This window comes from Medicago sativa, chromosome 7 (assembly GCF_051527215.1).
Source record: "Medicago sativa cultivar Bolivia chromosome 7, Bolivia_mono, whole genome shotgun sequence".
Classification (NCBI taxonomy): Eukaryota; Viridiplantae; Streptophyta; class Magnoliopsida; order Fabales; family Fabaceae; genus Medicago; species Medicago sativa.
In genome coordinates this window covers 96,477,840-96,503,893 of record NC_140755.1, presented here as the reverse complement: position 1 = coordinate 96,503,893, position 26,054 = coordinate 96,477,840, and the positions used below count along the sequence as shown (strand labels likewise).

The 26,054-nt window shown below is 32.9% G+C and overlaps 3 protein-coding genes across 3 annotated transcripts; all 3 read right to left on the bottom strand.

The window, feature by feature from the left end:
- Nucleotides 1-6: 6 nt before the first annotated feature.
- CPSRP54 (chloroplast signal recognition particle 54 kDa subunit) lies at nucleotides 7-6,508 on the bottom strand. Its single transcript, XM_085724413.1, has 15 exons — nucleotides 6,277-6,508; nucleotides 6,034-6,175; nucleotides 5,794-5,861; nucleotides 5,600-5,701; nucleotides 4,904-5,056; nucleotides 4,735-4,812; nucleotides 4,174-4,299; nucleotides 3,960-4,062; nucleotides 3,438-3,538; nucleotides 2,387-2,524; nucleotides 2,166-2,309; nucleotides 1,864-1,939; nucleotides 1,690-1,775; nucleotides 1,444-1,569; nucleotides 7-614 (listed from the first exon to the last, which is right to left on the bottom strand). Exons 1-15 carry the CDS (start codon nucleotides 6,412-6,414, stop codon nucleotides 510-512), a joined length of 1,686 nt encoding a protein of 561 aa, XP_085580539.1. The 5' UTR covers nucleotides 6,415-6,508; the 3' UTR covers nucleotides 7-509.
- Nucleotides 6,509-7,603: 1,095 nt separating this feature from the next.
- LOC146910758 (rho GTPase-activating protein 4-like) lies at nucleotides 7,604-13,264 on the bottom strand. Its single transcript, XM_085724414.1, has 5 exons — nucleotides 12,620-13,264; nucleotides 10,405-10,525; nucleotides 10,182-10,301; nucleotides 9,477-9,707; nucleotides 7,604-8,551 (listed from the first exon to the last, which is right to left on the bottom strand). The coding sequence occupies exons 1-5, from the start codon at nucleotides 13,036-13,038 to the stop codon at nucleotides 8,003-8,005; spliced, it is 1,440 nt and encodes a 479-aa protein (XP_085580540.1). The 5' UTR covers nucleotides 13,039-13,264; the 3' UTR covers nucleotides 7,604-8,002.
- Nucleotides 13,265-20,833: 7,569 nt separating this feature from the next.
- LOC146910757 (putative small nuclear ribonucleoprotein G) lies at nucleotides 20,834-22,457 on the bottom strand. Its single transcript, XM_085724412.1, has 4 exons — nucleotides 22,322-22,457; nucleotides 22,191-22,213; nucleotides 21,249-21,370; nucleotides 20,834-21,136 (listed from the first exon to the last, which is right to left on the bottom strand). The coding sequence occupies exons 1-4, from the start codon at nucleotides 22,354-22,356 to the stop codon at nucleotides 21,074-21,076; spliced, it is 243 nt and encodes an 80-aa protein (XP_085580538.1). The 5' UTR covers nucleotides 22,357-22,457; the 3' UTR covers nucleotides 20,834-21,073.
- Between the last annotated feature and the right edge of the window lie 3,597 nt (nucleotides 22,458-26,054).

Here is a 26,054-nt window from a genome sequence, read left to right as displayed (position 1 = left end):
AATAGATTTATAAACAGATAATGCACAGGACTGAAGCTTGTTCATTTAGCATTCTCCTAAAATAAAACACTCTACAAGAACCTGTTCAAGAGACAGACAGATGATGCAGGTTTAGTTCTAATTCTGCATACAGGATCTTCATTGAAGATTCTAAAACCATCCTTTTCATAATTACATACATTTGATTTTGGCCATCCAATATATGCATTTCAAAACTATAAATGAATCAAGGGACAAAGTTAAGCTTGCAAGTTCGAAAGTCAATTCAAAATATTGGATGGTAATACTTCTTATATTCGCACATCCCGCACGTACATCTCATTTCTGCCTAAATTTCACCAAACTCCAGGACAACACTCATTACTATATGAATGAATCGATCTAACAATGGAAGGAAATTATTTTATCTAAGGAAAGCTAAATCAAACTAGTTGATCGCCAGTGACATGTTGATCCAAATTCCAAACTCCCCCATCATATTGTTGCATGTCAATCATCTTTAGAAATTTTTAGTTTTTGCTCCCAAATCCACGAGGAGGTTGCCTTGACGTTGAGTCCGCAAATAACCTCCTTGACTCTGCTTTCTTTCTCCTCCTTGCAGTGCCAGGTGGAGCCTGATATAGGCAGAATGCAGAAAGTAAAAGACATCAAATTTTCGTATAAAATGCATGCATAGACAAATACAACAAGATTCACAATAATGGTTCTGCATTTTTCTCCTTTATTTCTTCTCCATAGCTTCACTAGAATGTTTTCTGGCTAAAAATATTTCTTCTCCATAGCTTCACTAGGATGTTTTCCGGCTAAAAAAGGTGTAGAAGGTCATAAATGACTCAAACCACACCCATGTTTGTGGAATCTTAATACACATCACACTTCCAATTAACTTTTTAAACAAGGAAGGAAATTACATTAAGATAATAGGATTCAGAATATCTTCATCCGTGGATTAAATGCACATCAGTCATACATTATAAGCATAACATCTAAGTCATGTTAAAACTACGATTAGCAAAATGACCTGCCCGAAAGATACCTGTAGATGTGGGTTAAAATAACTAATATACTTTGCACAAACATGAAATAAAGTACTATCTCTGGCTCATTATACGTGTTCTGTTTAGAATATTTTTTCGTCGCAGATTATTTATATTTTAGAATACCAAGACAACATTAATTATTTTTTCAACAAATATCTCATTTAAACAGTCTATCCTCCCAAGTCCTAACTACTGCACTACCACTTTCAACTACTCTAATTAATGTAATGTCTTACTCTAATAAATCCGTCAAAAAAATATGTCTTACTCTTTAGTAAAGGCATTTTAGTCTAAGCACATTATTTTATTAAGAAATGAGCATTGTCTTAAACAATACTTATAATGTGATAGAAGGAGTAACTCAAAAATTGCTAAAACTCATATATGTAGAAAATAAAATCACCTTTTCCTCTGTCTTAAGTGCTTCCTCAAGATTACTAAGTGTTGGCATTGAACCACCTTCCATTACACCCATTAGGTTCTTCATCCGAACACGCATTTGAAATAGTTGAGCTACAAGTTGGCTTACCTGACATTATAGTTGTGTATTTCTCGAAGTTAGAAAGTATAGCATCAGTATAGAAACCACACTTCGAAGGTCACTATTACAAAACAAGTAAAAATTTGAAAGAAAATTTATTCTACTTACCTGCTGCTCTGTTTTCCCTGAATCCTGAGCAACTCTTTTCCTCCTAACAGGGGATTCTGCCAACAGTTCTGGCTTTTCCCTTTCCTCTGGAAATAAACAAGAAAGGTTAGTAAGCAAAATCAATTAATCCAAATTCAACAGATATGAATGCGTTGATTAGTATAAAGAAACAACCAGGGGTCATTGCTTCTATTATCACTTCCATAATCTCCAAATTCCTCTCTGCTTCTCGAATTTGAGCAGGAGTAACCTGTAAGCATGCAGATGAGATGACAAACGTGTGCAAATATATAATCAAAACTGGAAAGATAGGAAAAATGTGCAAATATACTCGATGCTCCATTTTAAGGTTGATGGACTAAACTTGGTAAATTGCATATAATTGCCTACTTTCCTCCCAATTGCTATAAGGCACCAAATACATGAAACTGTAATAAGTAGAAATATTTAGGGATAGTTCATATGCGGGTCCATACCTTTGCCATACCAGGAATCATCCCAATGACTCGGGACACAGAACCCATTTGTGCAACAGTACGAGTTTGCTTTAGAAAATCATTAAAGTCAAACTTTGCACTCATGATCTTCTTTTGCAGGTCCTCAGCATCTTCTTGTTGCATCTATAATAAATGTAGTTGATATGTGAACATTTTGTTTTCATTGTGTCGATGACTGTACAGAAAACAGCAAGACTTACAACTTCTTGTGCCTTCTCCACAAATGAAAGGACATCTCCCATTCCTAGTATTCGCCCAGCCATTCGGTCGGGGTAGAAAGGTTCAAGATCTTCCATGCGTTCCCCGCGTCCTACCAACTTAATTGGCTTTCCAGATACCTGTCATCATGGAACTACCCAATCAAATAAAATATATAAGAGAAAGGAGAGAGCTTATAATATTGTAGTAAATCAATCACATTATAGTTTTTAATATGGTTTAGAAACATAGGCAAAATTGTCACTTAGAAAGCAATACTCCACAGAGAGTATCATAAAATTTGTTTTGTGCCATTTTGAAGGTAAAACATCAAATTCAATGGAGATTAAGTTGTCAAAACGGTTCCTTGTGATTTCTAGCTTTATGTCAGTAAACTGATAGGAAACAATTGGTATTGAAATGAAAAATTGAAGGAAGAACATAATCTTATTAGAGAAGTCCTCTGTATACAACTCTAGGCTGATTCCAAAGCTCCTAACATCTCCCAACAAATTTGGAGTTACTCACTAACTACCTACAGATTCCACCTTAATTCTTATTTATAAAGCCCACCCCTAACCCTTTACTAACTATTGACAGACCAGAGGCCCATACTCTGCGTCTCAAATTATAAGTCGCTTTACAATACCATTGAAACATTAATGTTACATTTCCTATAATACCCTTAACTATTTATTACTCTTTCTTCTTTCAATTCTTTAATTTATTTTTCCTATACCATTAATGAAGGATAATTTTGTAAAATTACTCCTAATTATAATTTAAGACTTATAATTTGGGACATAGGGAGTAATTGACACAAAGGATCAAGCAAATACAAGAACAAGAAGGATGATAATTTTTTTTGGTCCTCATGCAACTAGAAATCACATTTTGTAAATTAACGGGACTAACTTTCAAGAGCTCGTAATGTTGAAAATTCTGGTATAGCGGGTAACTATTGGTTAAGACGAGAACAAGTAAGGTAGCATTGTTTGAAAGTAAAATACAAAATAAAAACATCTCATGAAAGCTAAGATAAAACAAGCAAACCTCTTTGACACTCAAAGCTGCTCCACCTCTTGAATCACCATCTAGCTTTGTCAAGATGGCACCAGTTATTCCAATCTCAAGATTGAAAGTAGTCACCAAAGCTGTTCAATCAAAAATAAAACAGTGAAGTAGATTTTGGGATGGTTTTGGCTGTCAGAGTATAATAACCAACATCAGGAACATAATTATACAAAAACCTAACTAAAATATGGTTTTTTGGTTTCTAAAGGTATCACTTGCGAGCAAATGTAAAGACCAACTCATTCGAGGATCTGGAGCGCATTCAAGAGTTGCCTCTCTCAGAAGGTGAATTTCTGTACGCATAAGTCAGGGATTGAACCCTTGACCACATACTTAAGTTGCTTCCCCTCGGATTACACCAATTTGGTAGTAAAATATATGTTTAATAATATGCCAGCCATTAATTTAGAATCAGTTTATAAATATGAATAATTTATTTTTATAGAAAAATATTTTCTTTTTAATGTAAGAGTTGATACTTTAAACTTCACTTTTGAATACCTGCTGCTTCTTGCCCTGTCATAGCATCCACAACTAACAAGACTTCTGTTGGATTCAGTACCCGTTTCACATCTTTTAACTCATCCATCATTGCTTTGTCTATCTGTTTCATAAGAAATAACAACCTTGATGAGCATAAAAGAATTTATTCAAACATTAAAAAAATCATGAAATAATTATTCATTGTAACATTTTCAGTCATATAAAAAATTACCTGCAGCCTACCAGCAGTGTCAACAATAACCACATCAATTTTCTTCTTTTTGGCCTCTTCAAAACCTTGTTTAGCAATGTCTGATGGTTTAACATCGGTACCTGCTGTATATACAGGGACGTCCACCTGATACAAGCTATAACTAATTATAATCATCTAACTAGATGCAAATAGAGAGAATAAAGATTAAGAGATGAGTCAAACAATGCTAATTGGATCTTCATGTTAGATGCCTGAATCCAATTTGTTAAAAAATAAGAATGCTCGCAAAATTTCTCGTGTTTCCTTCATAATTTTTATCCAGACAGATCATTAAAATCAGTGGAAGATGCTAAAGCAGCACCTATCAAGGCTAGCATAATTTCAGTAGCCCAGGAAACACATCACTTCTAATATACTACAATGCACATTCTTCATGGTTTCATGCTAGTAAGCAATAACAAAAAACTATATTTAATTGAAAAATTAAAATGACATGACTGACTATATTTAAATGAGGTGTATGTATCATTAAAGAAATTGAAACTTGTTAACAACTTCAATGAAACAAAAATCTGGTACCTGTTTACCCAAGATAGTAAGCTGGTCAATAGCAGCAGGTCTATAAACATCCCCGGCAACTAGCATGCAACTCTTCCCCTGAGATCAGATGAATATGATTCGTTTCAATAAGGCGAAGAAGGAACCAAAAAAAAGTATTAGAAGGTGATGAAGGAGATTGGGAATACACCTGTTTCTTGAAATAATTTGCTAACTTTGCACACACGGTTGTCTTCCCAACTCCCTGGAGTCCAGCCAATAAAATGACAGTGGGACCAGATTTGGCAAAAGTCAATTCCGAGACCTCTCCACCCATCAATTGTACAAGTTCATCATGAACAATCTGCAAAACCCAACAATCAACACCCATTTTGTTCTTGTATGGAACTTCAGTATTCAAGAAATAACTCTAGTTGATGTTATTTTATTTCATGCATACAAGTTCTCTCACTTGCACAATGTTATAAAGAAAAACCACAAATATACATTCATTTGTGGGGACTTGTCCACTTTATACGGTGAACAATATTTAGTTGTTACAACAGAGCATTTTCCACAATGAGTTGAGATCCTCTCCATTTCCAAAAGAAATGGAAATGGAGTGATCCATTGCAGTAGTTTTGAATATATGAAATCATATAAATGTGTATGTATGTCACATGTTCTAGAAATGTATGCATATGTAGACATAAAACTATAGCAACAAAGCTCTCCATCCACAGCGTATTTCAAATGTAGAATTTTAAGAATACCCAATTTTACTTTTTCCTAAAAAACAAGAACAAAATCAGTTGAATTTAAATGCAATTTGAAGAGTATTACATAAAACATAACACAAATGGTAATACAGTGATTACATGATGCAATGAGTTAGAAATGATTTGACCTTAACCAATTGTTGATCGGGTTTGACTCCTCGAGTGACTCCAACACCCACAGCCTGATCGGTAACAGATTGCACAAACCTTCTTACAACAGGAAGACTTACCTGCAAACACAACATGCATGCACATTATGTTACCTACGAAAACTATACAAAAATTCCAAATCAGTTAAAACTCATAATCATCAAAACCTTACATCAGCTTCTAAAAGAGCTCTCCTAATATCTCGCATAGGCTCCACAATATTGTCTTTGGTCAAAACCTCTGCACAAACCAAGTCAAATTGAAGACATGTTTGGGTGTCCAACAATACCGACACATGTAATTACATTAAATTACTTATAATATTTTTAATGATCATATCATTGGTGTCTCCGTGTGAGTAGTGTGGAGTGGAAGTTGCAAAGTAAGTAATTATAGTTGAATTGAAAAAGACCTTCTCCTTTGAGTTTGTTCCAGGCAGATTCAAGACCAGTAGTTAACTGACCAAACATTTCAGCCCTGACCACAACTGGACGAATCATATCCATTCTTCTCACAGTTACGCTTTTCGACTGAACAAAACCCCATATCTCTTTCTGAAACCAAACCAAACCAAACCAAATTAGTATCTTATCTATCAATGAATGGAGGGAAGAGTAACCAATCAGAAGAATAGGAGATGACGTGGCATGCTTACCGCGAAAGAATTTCTGTAAGAAAGGGAAGAGCAAAGCTTGTTCGAAGAAGAAGAAGAAGAAGAAGAGGAGGAGGAGGAGAAGGTTCGATGATGAGAGAGAGGCGTCGACAAATGGCGGGACGCTAGTACTGCTTCCATCTTCACCAACTCAACTCAGTACTACTACTACTACTACTTGATGATGCTATCTGTGTGTGTGTCTGTGTTTTATCCACAACTGCCAAACTGGACTATCATCAACTGCCGTAAATTTACCTTTTATATACTTGTTAAAAAATTAATTTACCCTATCCAAACTTAAATATAAGCAAAATTAAGGGATATGCATATGTTAATTAATCTAATTTACTAATTTTTAATATCAACAACAATTTCTTCAAAAAAAATATATCAACAAAAATAATTGTTTTTTTTTTTTTACAAACTGTCATTTCTTATTGTTTTTACATAAGATTGGTTTATGGGAATACAAAAATGATTACTTAGAAATCAAATATGAATTAGTTGGAAGATAATTTGAAAATGAAGCATTATTAACAGTAAAATTACTTCAATTTAAATTATATTTTATTAGCTCATGCTGACTTATGTCTTAAGGCATAAGTTAAGGAGTTAAAAAAGAAATTCAAAGAGAAGATTTATATTAAAAAGATAAATTTTTAATATTTAATTTCTTAATATATGTTTCAAAAACATAGTTAGCATTTTCTTATTTATTTTTCGATTCTAGATTTTAGCAGTGAAACTCACACACACTAATTACATATAATTTCTCTAAAAAACGGAGGTTAACACCTAAAAAAACTAAACATATCAAATGTAGACCCAGTTTTTATAGTTTGAGTCGTGCTTGCCGGACTTCTTTTATTTCAGACTACTAAACACGAATTGAAGAATAACATGTCATTAATTGTTCATATGATATAATCAATATAGATCTATTGTTTTTATTTTTTATTTTTTACAGAAGATAAGTGAAGATATTGAAGTATTGCTAATGCAAATCTGCATATTAGCATTATCAAAAAGGACGTCACTATATGCATCTGGATTTTAAGTGTTGTGTTGCTGAATGCTGATGCAGCTACATACATATTAGTATTGCTTATACTATAATGCAATTTGTATAGACATTCTGGTTCCGGGTATATTGGTGTTTGAAATGTGGCTGATGCAATTGTTGCATCTTTGTATTTACTTGATTATAATTGTCTGTATCGGTTTAAATATAATTTTTGTTTCAATTTACCCAGATTTGGCATCCTCATGGTGTTTTCTCCAACTTCATATCGCTGTTTTTAAAGGGAGTGACAACACTAAACATGACTTCAAAATTAATCTAAGCAGCTTTCCGCTACTTACAATAATACATTGAAACAAAGGTAACAGAAAGTAGCAATTCTCCAAATTCATCAAATTCTATAATACAGGAACCCAAAAAACAAATGTCAGAAGTCTGCATGGTTAATGAAACAGAATGAAGGACGTGGTTAAGAATCTCTCCCGAAAACATAACACAACAACACACAACAAATCTTTACACAACTTGTCATCCCATCCATTCCATTCCCTTCTCGGAAGGACGTTATGCAACGACTCCACTAGGACGACATCAGCAATCATGCAACTCACATATGCGCAAAGATTATTTGAGTGTACCATTTTTCTTGTCATCCATCCCATTCCCCCAGACAGCAAGATAGAAAAAACATACACCTTTACATGTTCAACGCCAAGCTTCAGCCAACTCGGATCTTGAATTTATTCGTCCAATAAGAGCAATTCCCCTGTTCTTCTCCACCGATCCTGCTGAACACTTGTCTGTATCAGAAGCATTCAACTGAAGGCTTTTGCAATTTTTTGTTTGATCCCCAATTGCCATAGAGCAAATTTGAGAGACAACGCCGCAAGGACAACTGTCAACCAGCAACCTATTTCCACTAGAGATAAAATTTTCGGTAGATGTTTGCAGACTTTTGGATCCACTCTCAGTTTCACAGTCATCTTTAAAAAGATGTGTAGGGCTTTGTTGTGAAGGCTCGGCGGTGACAAAAACTGTGTCCTCGTCGCTGTAATCATTTCCGTATTCACTTTCATCCTTGAAAAGCAACGGTGAATCGCTCTGATGCCCGTCGTCATCAAAAGAATTTAGGTTTGAAGAGGGATTTGATTTTGTGATCGACTCCTCTCTTTCTTTCAGTGTCATTGCTACTAGAGTCTTGAGGAAATTCATGACTTGTACAGCATACATCAGAGCAGTCAAAGGATCTACCATCTGCAAGAGACATGAAAGAAATGATGTTATTGTCGTAAAGATTAATCATAACCTCAATCCAATACTATAATTTTGCTAAACATAAAAGAAATGCTGTTATTGAAACATGAATCAACCTCGATCTTTGACTGATACTAAAACTTTGCACAACAAACTTGAATAGATTCAAGAATACCAGAAACTGCAGCCAAATTCATAGCACTAATCCGAATAATTTATCAATATTCATCAGAATAAAAACAATAATCATACATTTAATCACATACAATAATTTTCGTAGCTTCATAAAGAATCTGTAGATATGAACATGCCATTCCAAAGGAACATTCAACCATCCAAAGGATGTGTATTGTTCCACAATGAGCATGAGATGCAGAATAATAAACCTAGACTGCACATCTAGGGACAAGTACTACTCTGATTGGGGTTTGAGATCTATGAAGAAAAGAAAATCTCAATATTATAATTATGCTGAAAAGGTATGTCAAACTCAAATGTTCACACTGATGACTGTATTTTTATGGATAAAACATAACCAAACGACAAAACAAGATAACATTATTCTCTACTAGGTTAAGATAATCAAACATTGGCTAAGATGCCTAAAGAACAAAGTCTCAAATAAAATTAAAAAACCGGAATTTCAAAAATTAAAATCCTTAAACTACTTTGCATTTTACATTAGTATGTTTCCCCTGCTCTTTAAAAGATCTCCAAAAGTCTATTTAAGGATATGGCCATGTAAATCAATTATCAGAAAAAATGTTTGATTTATTTAATAGAAGACAGTTGATTAGTTAAACTAACCAACATAGAAGTAAGGATATAACCACAACAAAATGTCTTTGAAGTTCAATCGCAAAAAAAAGGGGACTGAGAGCAAAACCTTCTACTAAATATAAAAGGGAACATGATTTTGGCTTACGTGAGTCATGTTTGGTGCAAAAACCATTGCAATATTACGTGCGTTCATCTTGTTCAAATGTTCCATCTGAGCAACGTCTGCCATTAGGTTTACTGCCCAATCTAAGAGGGCGGCTTCTGTTGAAGGAAGAAGCCTCACAAGCTGAGCACATTCTTCTTCTGTTTGGGACTGCATCACCTGCTCTGGCGAAAGAGGGTCCAATATCCCAGTTGGAAGTTCTCTGAACCAAGCCTACAGAGTTTCTCAAGTATATCAAAATTAATGAAATAATCCCTTTCAATATAGCTACCTAGACAACTTCGTATGCAATTACCATATTTCCCCACAGTAACTAAAAAAGGAAAACAATTAACATTAGTACATTAAAATTAGGGTTAAATATATTTTTAATTCATATAATAAATTAAATTATTTTAAATTTCGACTTTAGTCCTTGTGCCAGCATTTAATCTCTACGAATTACAAAATCACACATTTTTAGTCCCTAAAGAGGGAGTAAAAGTATGCAGTTTTGTAATTTGTGGGGAATGAAAACTGGATATAAGGACTAAAAGCATATTTAACAATTTAAATTATCTAGACAACGTTCAAATAGACGATAGGACCAAATCCCAACAACCTAAGAGCCTAGTTCCATATAAATCTCTAAACATTTAAAAGAGGAAAGAGGGATAAAGATTTTGAAAGAATTTGTTTTAGTAATACCTTTATAAGACCTGCCAAGCAATGCACGTCAATACCATTCGGTACCACTCCTCTGTTCAATTGTTCCCTCACAAACTCCTCTTGACTATTTTCAGCATTAATTCTGAAGATTCCTTCAGCCTGCGTGTATGCATTTAATAGTTCAATTTCAAGGTTCAGGTCTATTGAAATTAAACAACAGATCATACAAAAGGTTTCCGGTATGTATTATTAGTTCAAATACCTGCAGGCCTCCTTGTGCATACAGATGCCTTTGCATTAACAGCAGTATTGTAGGTACACTATTTCCTCTGGCATCAAAAGAAAGCTGCATAGATTCTGTTGAAACACCAAAAACACTTGTGCTGTGGACAACCATTGAAAATATACCAACAGTCAAAACAATGATATAATTCAGGACGCATTCATCAAACATGTATTATAGGTCGGGTAAATAAGAGAGAATACTGCCAAAAAAACAGATGAGCTGATAGAGAGGCTTTGAACCAAGTGTGTAAATGATATTTTGTTTATTTTTATCAAAGATAGCTATATTGATAAATGTATAAAATAACATCACTTTAATTATTAATATGTGTCATTTCAGTTCAAAGAAATAATGCATCATTTTATGATAATAAATCCAACACCAGTGATGAAGGGTCCCAAATTTCAAATAAAACAAAACTGACAACATAATCAACAAGGAATAAAAGGTATGTTTGACCTGATTAGCAGAGATGGAAGAAAGCATCTATACTACTAATGATTTTACTGGTTGTAAATTACAATGTACCGACTTCAAAAGACTAATTGTCAAATAGACATCACTTTGTTTATTAATATTATTATGTGTCCTTTCAGTTGCAAGAAATAATCAATTATCTTCCAATAATAAACCCAAAACCATTGATGAAGTGCCCCAAATTTCAAATAAAACAAAACTGACAATTTAACCAACAATGATACTAGCTGTAAATTACAATGTACCGACTTCAAAAGACTAATTGTCAAATAGACATCACTTTGTTTATTGATATTATTATGAGTCCTCTCAGTTGTAAGAAATAACCGATTCTCTTCCAACAATAAATCCAAAACAATTGATGAAGTGCCCCAAATTTCGAATAAAACAAAACTGACCGCTTAACCAACATGGAAATAAAATTAAAAGGTATCTTTGACTTGATTAGCAAAGAAGGAAGAAAACATTTATACTAATGATTTTACCTTCCTCTCATTTTTCTCATATCTTTTACTAGTCACCAAGAACCAAATCTACTTAATAAGACTAATTTGCAAATAGGCAAACATAATTCTATGAGTATAAATGGATAATATCACAACAAGTCATCAGAATGGAAGTTGCTCCATTTATCGGAAAAAAACTGAATCATATGCCTTATAAAGCATCAATTACATCTATTAAGCAACTTCAAGCTTGGATATGAACAGGAAAAACTAGATATTAATCCAATGTCTATGAAATTATAAAACAATAATCAGCCTATACTAACCCAAAAAATTGAAATCTCAATATGGAAAAAAAGCTTCTAAAATGCAATTTGTTCAGAATCGGATATGGATTTCAAAATTCAACATCACACAAGTTAATTTGATAAATTATAAACAAAAAAACATAAATTGAGAACCAAGTGTGTAATTGATATTTTGTCAGTTTGTATCAAAGAAGGCTATACTGACAGATGTAAAAATAACATCACTTTATGTCATCTCAGTTGCAAAAAATAATCAATTATTTTCCAATGATAAATCCAACACCATTGATGAAGTTCCCCAAATTTCAAATAAAACAAAGTGTATTAGCAAAGATGGAAGAAAGCATCTCTACTAATGATTTTACCTTCCTCTCATTTTCCTGATATCTTTTCCTAGATACAATGAACCAAATCCACTTAATAAGACTAATTTTCAAATACACAGGTATCATTATAGAGTATATAGATGCATAACATGAAATGTCATAAGGATGGAAATCGCTCCATTTATCCGAAAAAATCGAATCTATATACCGTAGAGGACCTTCCATTACATTTGTTATGCAACTTCAAGTTTGACATTAACAGATAAAAAAGTGAGAAAAAATCTAGATATTAACCTAATGTCTATGAAATACTAAAGCCATAACCAGCCTATACTAACCACAACAAATCGAAATCTCGATATGGAAAGAGAGCTTCTAAAATGCAATTTGTTAAGAATCGGGTATGGATTATGAAATTCAACATCACACAAGATAATTTGATAAACTTAACATCATATCAAACAAACAAAAAAAAAAACATAAATTGGGAACAATAAATTTCCAAGAATATATATTTTGGGGAACATGATTCCAATTGTATGAATCACAGATTCAGAATAACAAAAAGGGGTCATTGAAAACTGAAGAAAGATAGAAAATTTAAGAAAATAAGAGAATTTAAAGAAAGCCCAACCTGGCACTAGGAGGTCTTCTTGGAACTTCAGGTTCAAATTCAACAGGCAAACCAAGAAAGCCATGAAAACGATCAAAAGTAACATGAGCAACATGTCTAACATTAGAAGGCCAACCAATTTCCATTGAAGAAGAAGAAGAAAGTTCAGAACCAGTATTGGTACAACCAATTAAAGATTTCCTAAACGTAGCAATCAAAAGAGTCAAAATAGAAAGTTGATCTTTTTCTTCTTCTTCTTGTTCGTCTTCAGATTCTTGTTGTTGTTGAATCTGGTAATGGGTCATGACAGTTTCATTGTCGCTGTTGTTGTTGTTAAAAGGTGAAGAATTAGTTTGGTGGTGTTGTTGTGAGTGTGACACATCATTGAATGGACTTGAAGAACAGCTTGAAGGTGAAGGTAATTGAAGCACTTCTGTCATGATGAATTGATGGAGTGAAGTTTGATTCAAGAAATGGATTATGGAAGGTGAAATGTGACAATCATTGAAGCACTATCTTATGTTATGTGAATGTGACTTCGGGTAACCGCTTTACCCGACCCGGAATCAGATTCTCTCGCTCGCTCGCTCGCTCGCGTGTTTTTCTATTCTATTCAGAGAAGAATCATAACATCTCAGAGAGATAGAAGAGGTGGTTGGTTAGGGTGAATCTCCAGGATGAAGCTTAGTAGATTATTATTATTATTATTATTGGAAAATAACGTGCTCTTGTTGTATTTCTACTTTTTTTTTTGACAAAATTTCTACTTTTTTATTTTTGTTTTTAGAAAATGAGATATGCAAGTATAATATTTTTCATAGGGTAAAAAAAACATATAAATTTTTTAAAAAATAAATAAATTAGCCTTGCGTCATCCATGAGTATGTTTTCAGTCATTTGATCAATAAATTAAGATAGCATTGTGCGATAAGTGGGGTGTCTGAGTTTGAACTTCAGTCTTTATATATATATTATGTAATGTTCTTACCATGTGAGTTAAGTTTAATAGAATGAAAAAAGTTTTTATATAATGTAAAATTTATTTTACTTGACATCGTATAATTAACTAGTGCACCATATTAATTGGTAAAGTAATAATATTGCATATAAGCTTAGCTGAAATCACAATGTTGAAAATTTTAACATGAATATTTGTCGTGGTTATTAAAAGTCGCGAATCTAAATACACACTCATCTTAGCGAATATAAAAACTAACAAAAAGAATGTGTGCATGTGCAAAATTACATTAAAGTCACCTTAAATTTCTCCCATAAAGTTTTTTTTTTGGTACAATTTCTCCCATAAAGTTACTGAATCCTATACAAAAATTGAGATTTAAAGACTCGAAGATGGAAAAGTCTCCGTGACTTCGTTATTATTTCTCTTTATCTTTCTATTTGATAAAACATGCAAATTTATACTAAAATTATTATGGCTTTTCCACAAAATCAATCAATCTCAATCCTCATAAGGACTCGAACTCTAAACTTCCCAAGTCCAATGTCTGATTTTCTATCAATAGACCTTATCCTTAGAATTAATTTGCTGATTTTTTTATTAATTAAAAAAATAAAGTTGACCAACAATTTTTTGAATATATTTCAATATCAGTTCCACTATGATTAGAACTCACAAATATTGAAGTCCAATGTCCATTTCTGTTTTGACTGAAGCTGAGTAATAGGGTGACATATTTTAATCTTGTGTCTATTTCAAAGAGAATGACAAGTAATCAAGTAGTATAATTCATTCACAATAGACCTATCTGTGTCCAAAATCCAAGTTGGATGATCATGACAGGTGACAATGAGACGTCCAAGGTGTACACTAACCATTTGCTGTTAGCTTCGTTGCCATGAATATTGTTCCTGACCTTTTCATTGAACTGTAGTTGTAACTTTTTCTTTTTTCACTTTTCTATTTGGATTTCCAAATTATATTATCTACCGAAGTTGTTACTAAGTTGAGTCACGATCAGGTCGCTCTCTTTAAGACGTTTCGTGGCACTACCCAAAATTGTGCAAGATAGACTATCAACCACGCCGCCTCCAGGATAAAACAAGCTCAGCTACAACTGTGCGGTTAACTACTGCACTGTAGAAAACCATTCGAGAATTACACCCTCAAATATGGTACTAAGACCACTCTTTAATACTGAAACCACTTTAATATGGTACTGTTACCACTCTATTATGGTACTGAGACCGCTCAAATATGGTGTTACCACCATTCTAATTAATAACTTTTCCAACTATGATACTATGATCACTCAAATATGGTTTTACACCGTTCTAACGTATAACTTCTTCAAGAGTCGAAGAAGAATATATTTTAAGATCATTCAAAATTTTGAAAGGACATTATACCGAAAAAGGGACTATGATCTTAAATTATTATTTATTCCGAAGGACATAAAAATATCGAAGGGACTGTGAACTTAAGACCATTCTTAATTCCAAAGGGACATTAAACCGAAAAGGGACTATGGTCTTAAGAACACTCTTAATTCCGAAGGGACAGAAAAAGGAGATAAAGAGAAGAAAGACTCGTCAACACAAGTCAAGAAAGGGAGAAGAGAGAAAGAGTTCCCGACAACTCAATGAAACTCTTTGGTGTGATTTTTGAACTACGTGAGCTCTCCTTTTATAGGGAGAGTTTGTAACTAATTTAGAGAAACTTAAGAATTAAGTAAACTTAGAAATTAAGCAACTCACAGATCAGCTCAAGTAACAAACTAATCAGATAAGTTCAAAAAGAAACAAATCCACTAACGAAGGAAAGATAGGAAATTCAGTTGGATTCTCAATCTTATCACAACTAACATAAACTAAAATTATGGGGAGTGATATCCATGAATTAAAAATAATAATTACTATTATTTTCATCATTATCAGATATTTAAAATTAAATACCGCAATTTAAACACTACTAATGTGTGTGTTCTATTTTATGTGGGACCCCACACTCTATTTTTTTAATTCACACAACACTAGATCAAAGTTTAATTACTTAGTGTTTAATCTTCCAACCTTCCAATTTCTTTCCATCTTCACACCAATGTTCCAACAATTAATAGTACATTTAACCTGAAAAACTTATATTAGAGAGTTTTTGTAATTTTGTTTACTGGTTTTTTATTACAAAAAAAATTATTGTTTGGTGTCATTTATTATTTGTAAGGAATCGGGGAAACCATATAAAGAGGTTTTACACGGATTCCATAAGTCTTCAATCTTTTTTAATATACAAATCACTCGCATATGTAAGTATATATGTTTCTTAGTTAGTGAAGATTTTTTGCTCTAATGTCTCTTTTTAACATGTGTTTATAGAAAACTGCTGCGTAATTTTTTTGACTAATTTCAGATGTTCTTTAAAATTAGATGCTACCCTTTAGCAAACTCCCCTACAAAAGTTGGAGATTGTATCGAGGCTTGATGTCATAGAAAGGGCTCTATTTCTAGTGTTTCTTTTGTTTCTTTGTCATTCTACCAAAAAGAACTTGTGGTATTTTTTTCACTTAAACAAAATCATTTTTATTTTTATCGAATAAAATAAAGCATACATTTTCTATCTACTTAATTTATTATTGTTTTTTGTTGATTTATTTATTTTTTCTTTTCAAATTGTTTTATTAGTTATTAGTACATATCCATTTTTATATTGCGATCCCAACGATTCCCTTGGAGTCAATGAGTGTGAAAAAGTAATCAAAAAATTTAATTAATTAGTTAGAAAAAAAAAGAAAATTAATAATAAAACAAATATGATATCAATATATTATCATAAATATTACATATAAAAGAAACTTTTACATACATTACGTAAAAAAACAAATAAATATAAAATGTATTTTAGTGAATTGCTGAAAAGAAACACTGCCTAGTTGGATTAAGACAAACAATGAGGTGGTTGGTGGTGTGCTCACCCACCTTGGTCCACATGGCCTCCATATCATATTACGTGGGGTTAAATCAGCTGAAAACTCAATAATGTTGTCTCCACGTGTCTTTAACTTCGTTTTCATTGTTTGTGTTGTGTTGGTGAAAGTAAAAAAATGAGAAAAATGGGGAGTTTTTGAAACATGGCTTTATAAGGATCTTTTCAACCTCAAAAGGAAAATTGATGTAGTGTAACTATCTAACTAATAAGAAATATGTTTCTGTCAAATAACAATTTTATGCATTTTTTAATGATTGAAACCGAACTTCTTTTAATGTTTTTTTCCATCCTTTCTTCATTCACTGGGAAATCTTTTACTTATGGTCCAAACTCGTGAGTAAAAATGTAATTACTCCTATGAAATTCAATCTTTGTATACTTATCATAATAAACTGTCTTTTAGTAATCTTTTTATGTATATCAAGTCTTTTTTTTTTCTGGATAAACTTTGCACCTATTTTAATTTGTAAAATCAGTACTCTAAGAAGTTCTAAATGATGCATACATAATACATGTGGTTGTTCAGAAAAGGTAATACCTAACAATTCTCCTTACAAGAATAATATGTTTGGAATTTTTGGTATAGGATAGGACAAGAAGCAAATTGCTTGATGAAGTTGTTTGAGAAAAGCAGCATGCAGCTGTCCATTACAATCTGTATTTTCTGATTAGTTTAGAGATATAATACTTCTAACCAAACACATGCTACCATTTAATTCTTAGAAGAAAGTGCATTGACTGTGATTTGAGAGGGGGAAAGGGCAGGAAGAAAATTGCTCAAGTAACAACTGATAACAACTCCAAATCAACAACACTAAAGACATGTCTAATAACAATGTATGTTTTATTTAAACAAAAATTCAAATGAAATACCACAGAGTGCTCGTTTTGATATTTCAATCTCTTATTTAGGAAGAAAATAAACTTAAATGATCACTATGAAAAGTGTGTCAAACTTTTTTTTTTCTTATTAAAAAAATTATCAATAGTGTTCTCCACTCTCCTCCTTCATAACTCAAACCTATAATATTTTAAGTGAAGTTGGAGTGTCTTATCAATTAAGTTGCACTTTATTGTTTGAAATGTGACAAACTTAAAAGATCGCAAAGATAATTTTACATGTAATAATTCTAACCAAACACATGCTATCAGTTAATCCTTACAAGAAGGTACATTGACTGTGACTTAAGAGGGGAAAAGAGAATGAAAAAATGCACTTTGTTCAAGTTACAATTATGAAAAAAACAAAGGAAAAATTGCAATGAGCTACAATTTTGGTCTCCGCAAAGAACCTAATCAGAAACTTTTTTTTTCCTCTCAACGGATATGGCATGCTAAAGCAAAGATACACCATGGATCTATGCTACTTTACAAGTCTTTACATAAGCTTCTGTACTTGACTGAAAACTAAACTTTAAGGAAGAAAAACCGTTGTCAATCTTGCAAATTGTTCCTATTTCACGTCCAAATTTAAAATGGTTGGTACAATCGTACAAACATGGTTTGTAGTAGGTTGCTTCCCAAGGACGGATTCCTTAAACATGGCTCAACTACTTTTTATGTGATGTTGGATTACTCTATGTTTCTATTATCGATTATAGGTAGTAACTAACTGTAAGCACTACTTGAAGCTCCAACCGCCCTACCATCCTATTCCTACACACTAGCATTAGACCAAATAAACAGCTTCAAATTTGACTAGCCGTTTTTCAAAAATTTTATTGGTTTGATTTGTTCCGACATTTAACTCATTACATTTAAGATACATTTTTTTTAACAGCATTTAAGAAACATTTTACTTATTCTGATCCTATACAAGAGAAAGTTAGATAAACAGAATTTGTGCCAAATTTTGAATCAATAGATCAACTTATGTTGATCAAACTTTTTACAATTATTCTGGTCTTTTTACAATTAATTTTATACTTGTATACTTTTTACAATCATTTTTTTTATTATTCTGGTCTCCAACTAATATTAGAAGGGTATTAAGGATTTCAAATTAAAAAATCATATACTTCAATTTTCGAACATTGAATACACAAATTTGAATACTTCAATGTTTGGAAGAGTTTGTGTTGTGATATGATGCCGGTCACGAGTTTGAAGAAACTACTTTACCCGTTCTTTTTTAAGTGTCATTGTTGATCGTTTTACTTATATTAATCCATAACTTTGACAATTTTATATTTATTTATATTATGAAAATTGATATTTGAAGATATTCATTGAGATAAATTTAACATCTTAATGTTGCCTTTATATATTCATGAAAAAAATATGGTTATGGTTCATAATAGATCATATAAATAGTGCAATGGTTAAACTACGATATGAAAAAAATATGGTTATGGTTCATAATAGATCATATAAATAGTGCAATGGTTAAACTACGATATTTAACAAAAACGGAGGGGTAGTAAAAAAAGTTAGATTTTCAAAACAAAAAAAAAAATTGGTAAAAAAACTATACTGCAAAATTCGGCTGAATGATGAATAAAAGCACTTTGTAGAGAGCTTATACAAAATAAACCCTGGTCTTCTCTATATGATTGTGGAAGCACAAATATTGAAATAGGGCATTATAATAACCAAAGCTCCAGAACATAAAATACACAAAACAATCATGGTCAATTCTTGTAAAAAAAAAAAAAAAAAAGCGAATTAGTCACTTTAGTCCCTAAATAGGAAAGAAGTAGTCACTTTAGTTCCTGAATGCAGAGAAATTGCAAAACAGTCCCTGAATGTAGACCTTGTTGATCAATTTCAAGGACTAAAGTGACTAACAGAGTCTACATTCAGGGACTAAATTGACTAACGGAGTCTGCATTCATTCAGGGGCTAAATTGACTAAAAGAGTCTACATTCAGGGACTATTTTGCAATTTATCTGCATTCAAGGACTAAATTGACGACTCATTTCTTATTCAGGGACTAAAGTGATTAATTCCAAAAAAAAAACATGGTCAATTTTTACGCGAAGAAACGATAGATTGCAGAAGTAGGATACTAGCAGAAGTATTTGCAATGGAATCGTAGCTTCTTATTGATTAATATTATTGTGCCACATTACCATCTGAGAAAAGGAAATAATCTTATCTCCTGTATTTGTGTGGCAAGATTCCCACAAGGTGATCAGCTAAATAAAATCTACCCCAAATTCATAAAAAAAAGTTACTAGATTCTGGAAACACAAAATCTGAGTTTAAAATATGAAAATATCAACAAATTTAAGTAACTCCACTAAAAAAAACAATTAAGGAACTGTTTGAGAGTTTGGAGAGGAAATGTGAAATAAATTTTTCACCTTATTTGAGAATTTTTGTAGAGCATAAGAGGATAATATATTTTTAATGAGTCAGGATCCGTTGACACCTGATGTCAACGAATTCGTTGACACCAAATCTCAACCGTTTACTTTTTTTAATCTAAAGGGTACTCCATCTTCTTTAACGCAGCTAGGACAAAAAAATTGTGATAGCGTGATACTCATTCTCTAATGGAGAATTTATGCTCTGCCTCACACACAAATTAATATTATTCTTGTTTCCATCTTCCTTCTCTCGTGAATACTTTTTTTTTTTTTTGACGCAATTTTTTGATTGAATTTGCTTATATTGAATTGGTGGAATTTTAGGTTAAACACCATGATTGAACAATCAATTTAGATACTCCCAAACAGTGTCGTCGTTTAAAAAGAATTGAATGAATTGAATATGTAAATTAAATTTATGGTTTTGGTAAAGCCATCGATTGAATTGCTGTCAATTGTCATTTATAGAAAAAAACATCAAGAATTATCCTCTGATTGTGTACAGATCGTAAATTGTTGTATAAAGGATGGAAAAAAGGGGCAAGCACGTGAAGGGGATGGAAAACTATGGAATAAAAGATCATGTAGTGATGGTTCACATGCATTGTTAAGTGAATTAACAAGAGCCATTGGATTAAATTAAATCAACGGATGTGATTTGGTGTTAACGAATTCGTTGACACCTGGTGTCAACGGATCCTGACTCATTTTTAATTTTGAAATTAAAACAACAAGGAAAGGATTTACCAGATTTATATAAACCCTCCAAAATTCTCAGACAGCCCCTAAAGCTCTAGATATTAAAAAGGGAATGAGGAAAGTAGGACAGATTGTGTGACATTCATTAAAAACAAATATGATCCCTTAAAACAAAACCAGAAAAGAGCACATAAATGAATGTGAGAACTGTGAGAATATAGCTCCATCAACAGCTGCAATTTTCGATTAAAGAGCACATAAAGAATGTGAGAACTGTGATATGCAATAGAGAAATGTGATTTCAACTAAAGAGGACATGCATTAACATCATTTTAGTTAAGCCATTACCATCCACTACAACCCTAAATGCATCCAGCACTCACAAACCAACCAGAAAAGACCCTCAGATTTCTCGCTAAGATGACCATATTACAATCCACAATTGCATTCTACTCCTAGCATCTAAGCGGTTTCTGTTGAAACCTTGAAATTTAGTTATAAATGTTTACAAGAAACAAAAATTAGATGCTTCTGTTCACTGGTTCAAGCGCCTCTACAGTGACCACACTATTTCCTCTGATCACCTGCAGAAAGCGAGTGAAAATTAACAAATATAAAACCTAGCTCAAGCTCTATAAGATGCTATACATAAACTACTAATATTATAACTTGATAATGCATAGTATGAGGACTTACCACCATCCCTATGTCATTTTTCTCATTGCCATTCACCTCCACAGTATTGTCAACAACCAAATTCATAAATTGGTCGAAGCCACGGAGAGTACCAACAATCATGCGATTTGCATTCAGCTTGACTGCAAGATAATACCACATACTTCAGTATAATTCCTCAGCTAAATCATAAGACATGTTTTCAGCAAAGAAGCACCAATATCCATTTATACACATGTTAAACCCACATGTACATAGATACATATCAGGAACAAACAGACAGGCAGTTTAAAAATTCAAAACTACTAAACAAACCCGTAGAAAGATTTATATGAATAGTTCACACAATCACTAATAAGCGTAATCCCCCAATTCATAAAGGAATGAAAAACGGATAAAAAATAATGATTAAGCTGTAATTGAGTAATTGACTTCCTCGAACTTCACTTTATAATGCCAAATAATATAAGCTACCATATAAGCGAGAGAAATTACATTCAAAGTATCAACCAGTAGCAAAGACATGCCACACTTTTTCTCTGCAATCCAAAGAATGTTCGCAGCCAGTAAAAGCTCTCACATACAGACACTCATACATTCTTAACCACTTCTTCTATTAATTGGATCATGCTTAAATATTATAAGTTGAACATAACAATCTTCAGCTATTCATTGATAAAAAATCAAAATCCAACTCAATCTTGTACCTAGAAACCACTGAACTCATAGCAATAGTGAAAACCAAAAATTCAGTTAAAAAATTATATTTTTGCAATTCTACTAAACACTCCATCTTCACACAAACTACAAAAAACCTTTTTTTTTTTTTAATGGCAAACTATATATATAAATATAAAAAGGAACTGAACAAATACTACAAAAAACCAAATTTGATTTAAAAAAAAAAAAAACAAAGAAAGAAAGAAGATAAGAAGTAAGAACAATTAGCAGAAAGAACCTTACTTTGAAGCTGTTTGTCCATGTACCTATCGAAAAAAAAAATGCATATCAGTATCGACCAAGTGCAGTAGAAATTCAAAATCAACGAAAAATTGTAATGAAAAAATGAATTGAAAAGTGTGAAGAATGCTTACTTCTTCAAATCTGGTGGCTGCCCTGACCTACTCATGGTGAAAGAACAAACGGAGAACGAAGATGATTTGGAGGGTGGTAGTTCAAAAATTTCTAAACCACAAACCCTAACTTCTGAGAATTAGTTAGAAGATGATGATGATATATTAAGAACTTAAGCCCATTATTAAGACCCAAATTCATTAAGACCCAAATTCTAAATTTAAATTGACACGAACAACTTTACTCTATACACCACAATTATAGCTCATACACCCACAACACATGAAAAGTCAATTTTACCACTAATCTCATTTAATTTTGATCTAGAATTTTATTTCTAGATTGTGCGTATGAAAAAACATATATTTAGAGTGTTTGACCCCTTAAATAATTTTCGATTACTTTGAATAAGTAGCACAACACCGATATTGATAATTTTTTTTTCGACAGGAAAAAATGGTATCATAAAAATAAATTAAAGACTTAATCGCAACTTTAATCCTCCTACTTAAAATTGATATCAATTGTATTTATATAAAAATTTAAAAAAAAATGAAAGTAAGTTTACGTGAGTTGGCGGACTCATTAAGGTCGGGGAAGACCTAAAGGCAGACTCATTAAGGTCAGGGCAAACCTAAATGTTCAAAAATTGCCTGCATGTACTAAAGATGTCTTCACATTGAAAGTGAAAGTTGAATCCACATTTGTGGATTAGTCAACTACTTATCATCTGAATCAAACATTTATAAATTTTTATATCTGTCCATAAAAAATGTTCTGAGGTATACTTCTGTCATTGATTATTTTAAAAAAGAAAACTAGAAATTCAATCAGGGGCGGAGGGACCATGGGGCCAGGGGTGGCCGTGCCCCCCCCCCCCCCCCCCCCCCCCCCCCCGTTTTTTTTTTTTTTGTACTACTAATATATTACTGCTATATGATGTTGTTTCAATATAGTAATGAGTGTATATTTATCATGAACAATTGGGTGTGCTCAGGCTTCTTCCTATTTCAACACATGAACAATTGGCAGATTTTCTGACCAAACCTTTAGCACCTCCAAAGTTTGCTCAGTTTATTTGCAAGCTTGGAATGATAAATATTTATCATGGCCAAGCTTGTGGGAGGATGTTGAAATATAAAAACACATCAGAGATGGAAGCAGCACTAATAAGAGCTCAACAACAAGAAGAACAAAGTGATCTTCAGTTACTTGCTCCCCAAGTTACAAAAGTATAGTGTTAGATGGAAGAATAACTAACTTCCTTATATTCAGGAAGCTTAGGCTGTAATATAGTGCATCTAGTGCAAGTTAGTCTTATGATGTAGCATCAATAACAAACTATATAAGGACTCATTGTAACTAACTTTCACTTCAATGAAAATTCTATTGATTCTTCTCCATTTTCTCTCTAGTTTCTCTCTCTCTTTCTCTTCAACATTCTTGTTACTTAATATGGTATCTAGAGCCTTTTGATCTCTCTTCCGCAAGCTTTCTCAAGCTTCATCAATGGCGCCTCGTCAAAACGAAGTTCCCACCGATCAATCTAGTCCCTTCTTCATTCATCCCAGTGATGGGCCTTCTTCTGTTACGGTTTCTCCTGTTTTGGACGGTTCTAACTATCATTCTTGGGCCCGTTCAATGCGCAGAGCTTTAGGCGGCAAAATGAAGTATGAATTTGTTGATGGAACGATTGAACCAATCGTTGATGATTTTGATCCTCTTTTTCGCCATTGGAATCATTGCAACAATTTAGTTCACTCATGGATCGTAAACTCTGTGTCACCTTCAATTGCACAATCCATCATTTTCATGGAGAACGCATGTGATGTATGGAAGGATTTGAAGGAACGTTTTTCACAAGGTGATTTGGTACGAATCTCTGAAATTATGCAAGAAATTTATGCATTACAGCAAGATTCCAAATCTGTTACTACATACTACTCTGAATTGAAGATTTTGTGGGAGGAACTTGAGATTTATATGCTTGTTCTAAATTGCGTGTGTAGAGTGCGTTGTTCTTGTGAATTCATGCGCAATGCAAGGCATAATCATACTCTGCTTTATGCCATAAGATTTCTTACCGGCTTGAATGAAAATTTTGCTATGGTTAAGTCTCAGATCTTGTTAATGGATCCTTTACCTCCTATGAACAAAATCTTTTCAATGGTTTTACAACATGAAAGACAAGGCAATTTTGCTTCCTCTAGTGATGAGACAGTTCTCATCAACTATGCTGATTCCAGAAAGTTCAAAGGAAATGCTTCTGGTCAATCACCTTCTCAGGGTTCCAAGAATGGTGTATGTGTATGTACTTTTTGTGGGAGAAGTAATCACACTGTGGAAACATGCTGGAAGAAGCATGGAGTTCCACCTCATCTTCAGAAGAAGTTTGGTTCTTCTTCATCTGCCAATCATGTTGCTACAAAGGATGTTGTTCATGCTGAAAAGCCTTCCTCTTGTGATGATTCTAGAGTTGTTGCTCCATCAATCACACATGAGCAATATGAGCGGTTAATGTCTTTACTTCAGAATTCATCTTTAAATCAAGGTTCAAATACTGCACATGCTTCACATCAGGTTTCTTCCTCTATGTCTCTTGGTCATTCACCATCTGACAGGCAAGGTACAAGTTTCATTTCTTCTTTAACAAGTCACAATTTTACTTTCAGCTCTTGGATCATAGATTCAGGAGCTAGTGATCACATCTGTGGCAATCTACAATGGTTTCATTCATACAATGAAATCACTCCTACTCATATAAAGTTACCTACTGGACATCTTACTTTTGCAAAGCAAGCTGGAACCATTAAATTTTCTGAAGATTTCATCATTCATGATGTCCTTTATGTTCCTGATTTTCACTTTAATTTGATATCTGTGTCAAAATTAACCAATTTTTTAAACTGTATTGTGAGTTTTAATGGTTTCCAGTGTTTCATTCAGGACAAGAAAACCAAGAAGTTGATTGGTTCTGGTGATAAGAGAGAAGAGCTATACTTCCTCAATCTTTCAAATAAGCTAACTTGTTCTGCAAGCAAGCCAGTTTCTGCTCTTGTTCCTTTGCCTGCTAGTGCCCTTTGGCATTTTAGACTAGGTTACCTTTCATTTTCTAGAATGAAGTCTTTACAGTCTTTGTTTCCCTTTGTTCATGTTGATTCTAAGGCAACTTGTGATGTATGTCATTTTGCCAAACACAGAAAGTTGTCTTTTACTGAAAGTTGTAATAAAGCTGACAAGCCTTTTGCATTAATACACTTTGATATTTGGGGCCCTATTTCTATTCCTTCTGTCCATAATCATACATATTTTCTAACTGCTGTTGATGATTTTAGTAGATATACTTGGATCACTTTAATGAAATCAAAGAGTGAGACTAGACAGCATGTTATTGACTTTATCACCCTTATTGAAAACCAACATGATTGCCATGTGAAAATTGTTAGAAGTGACAATGGTCCTGAATTTAATATCCCTCAATTTTATGCCTCTAAGGGTATTTTGCATCAAACTAGTTGTGTTGAAACCCCTCAGCAAAATGCAAGGGTGGAGAGAAAACATCAACATATTTTAAACATAACCAGAGCCTTACTTTTTCAATCACATTTACCTAAAAGTTTCTGGTCTTATGCAGCTATTCATGCTGTTTTCATCATGAACAGAGTCCACAGTCCCATTTTGAACAATCAAACACCTCATTCTTTATTACATAATGTCACTCCTGATTTGCATCTTTTAAAAGTTTTTGGTTCT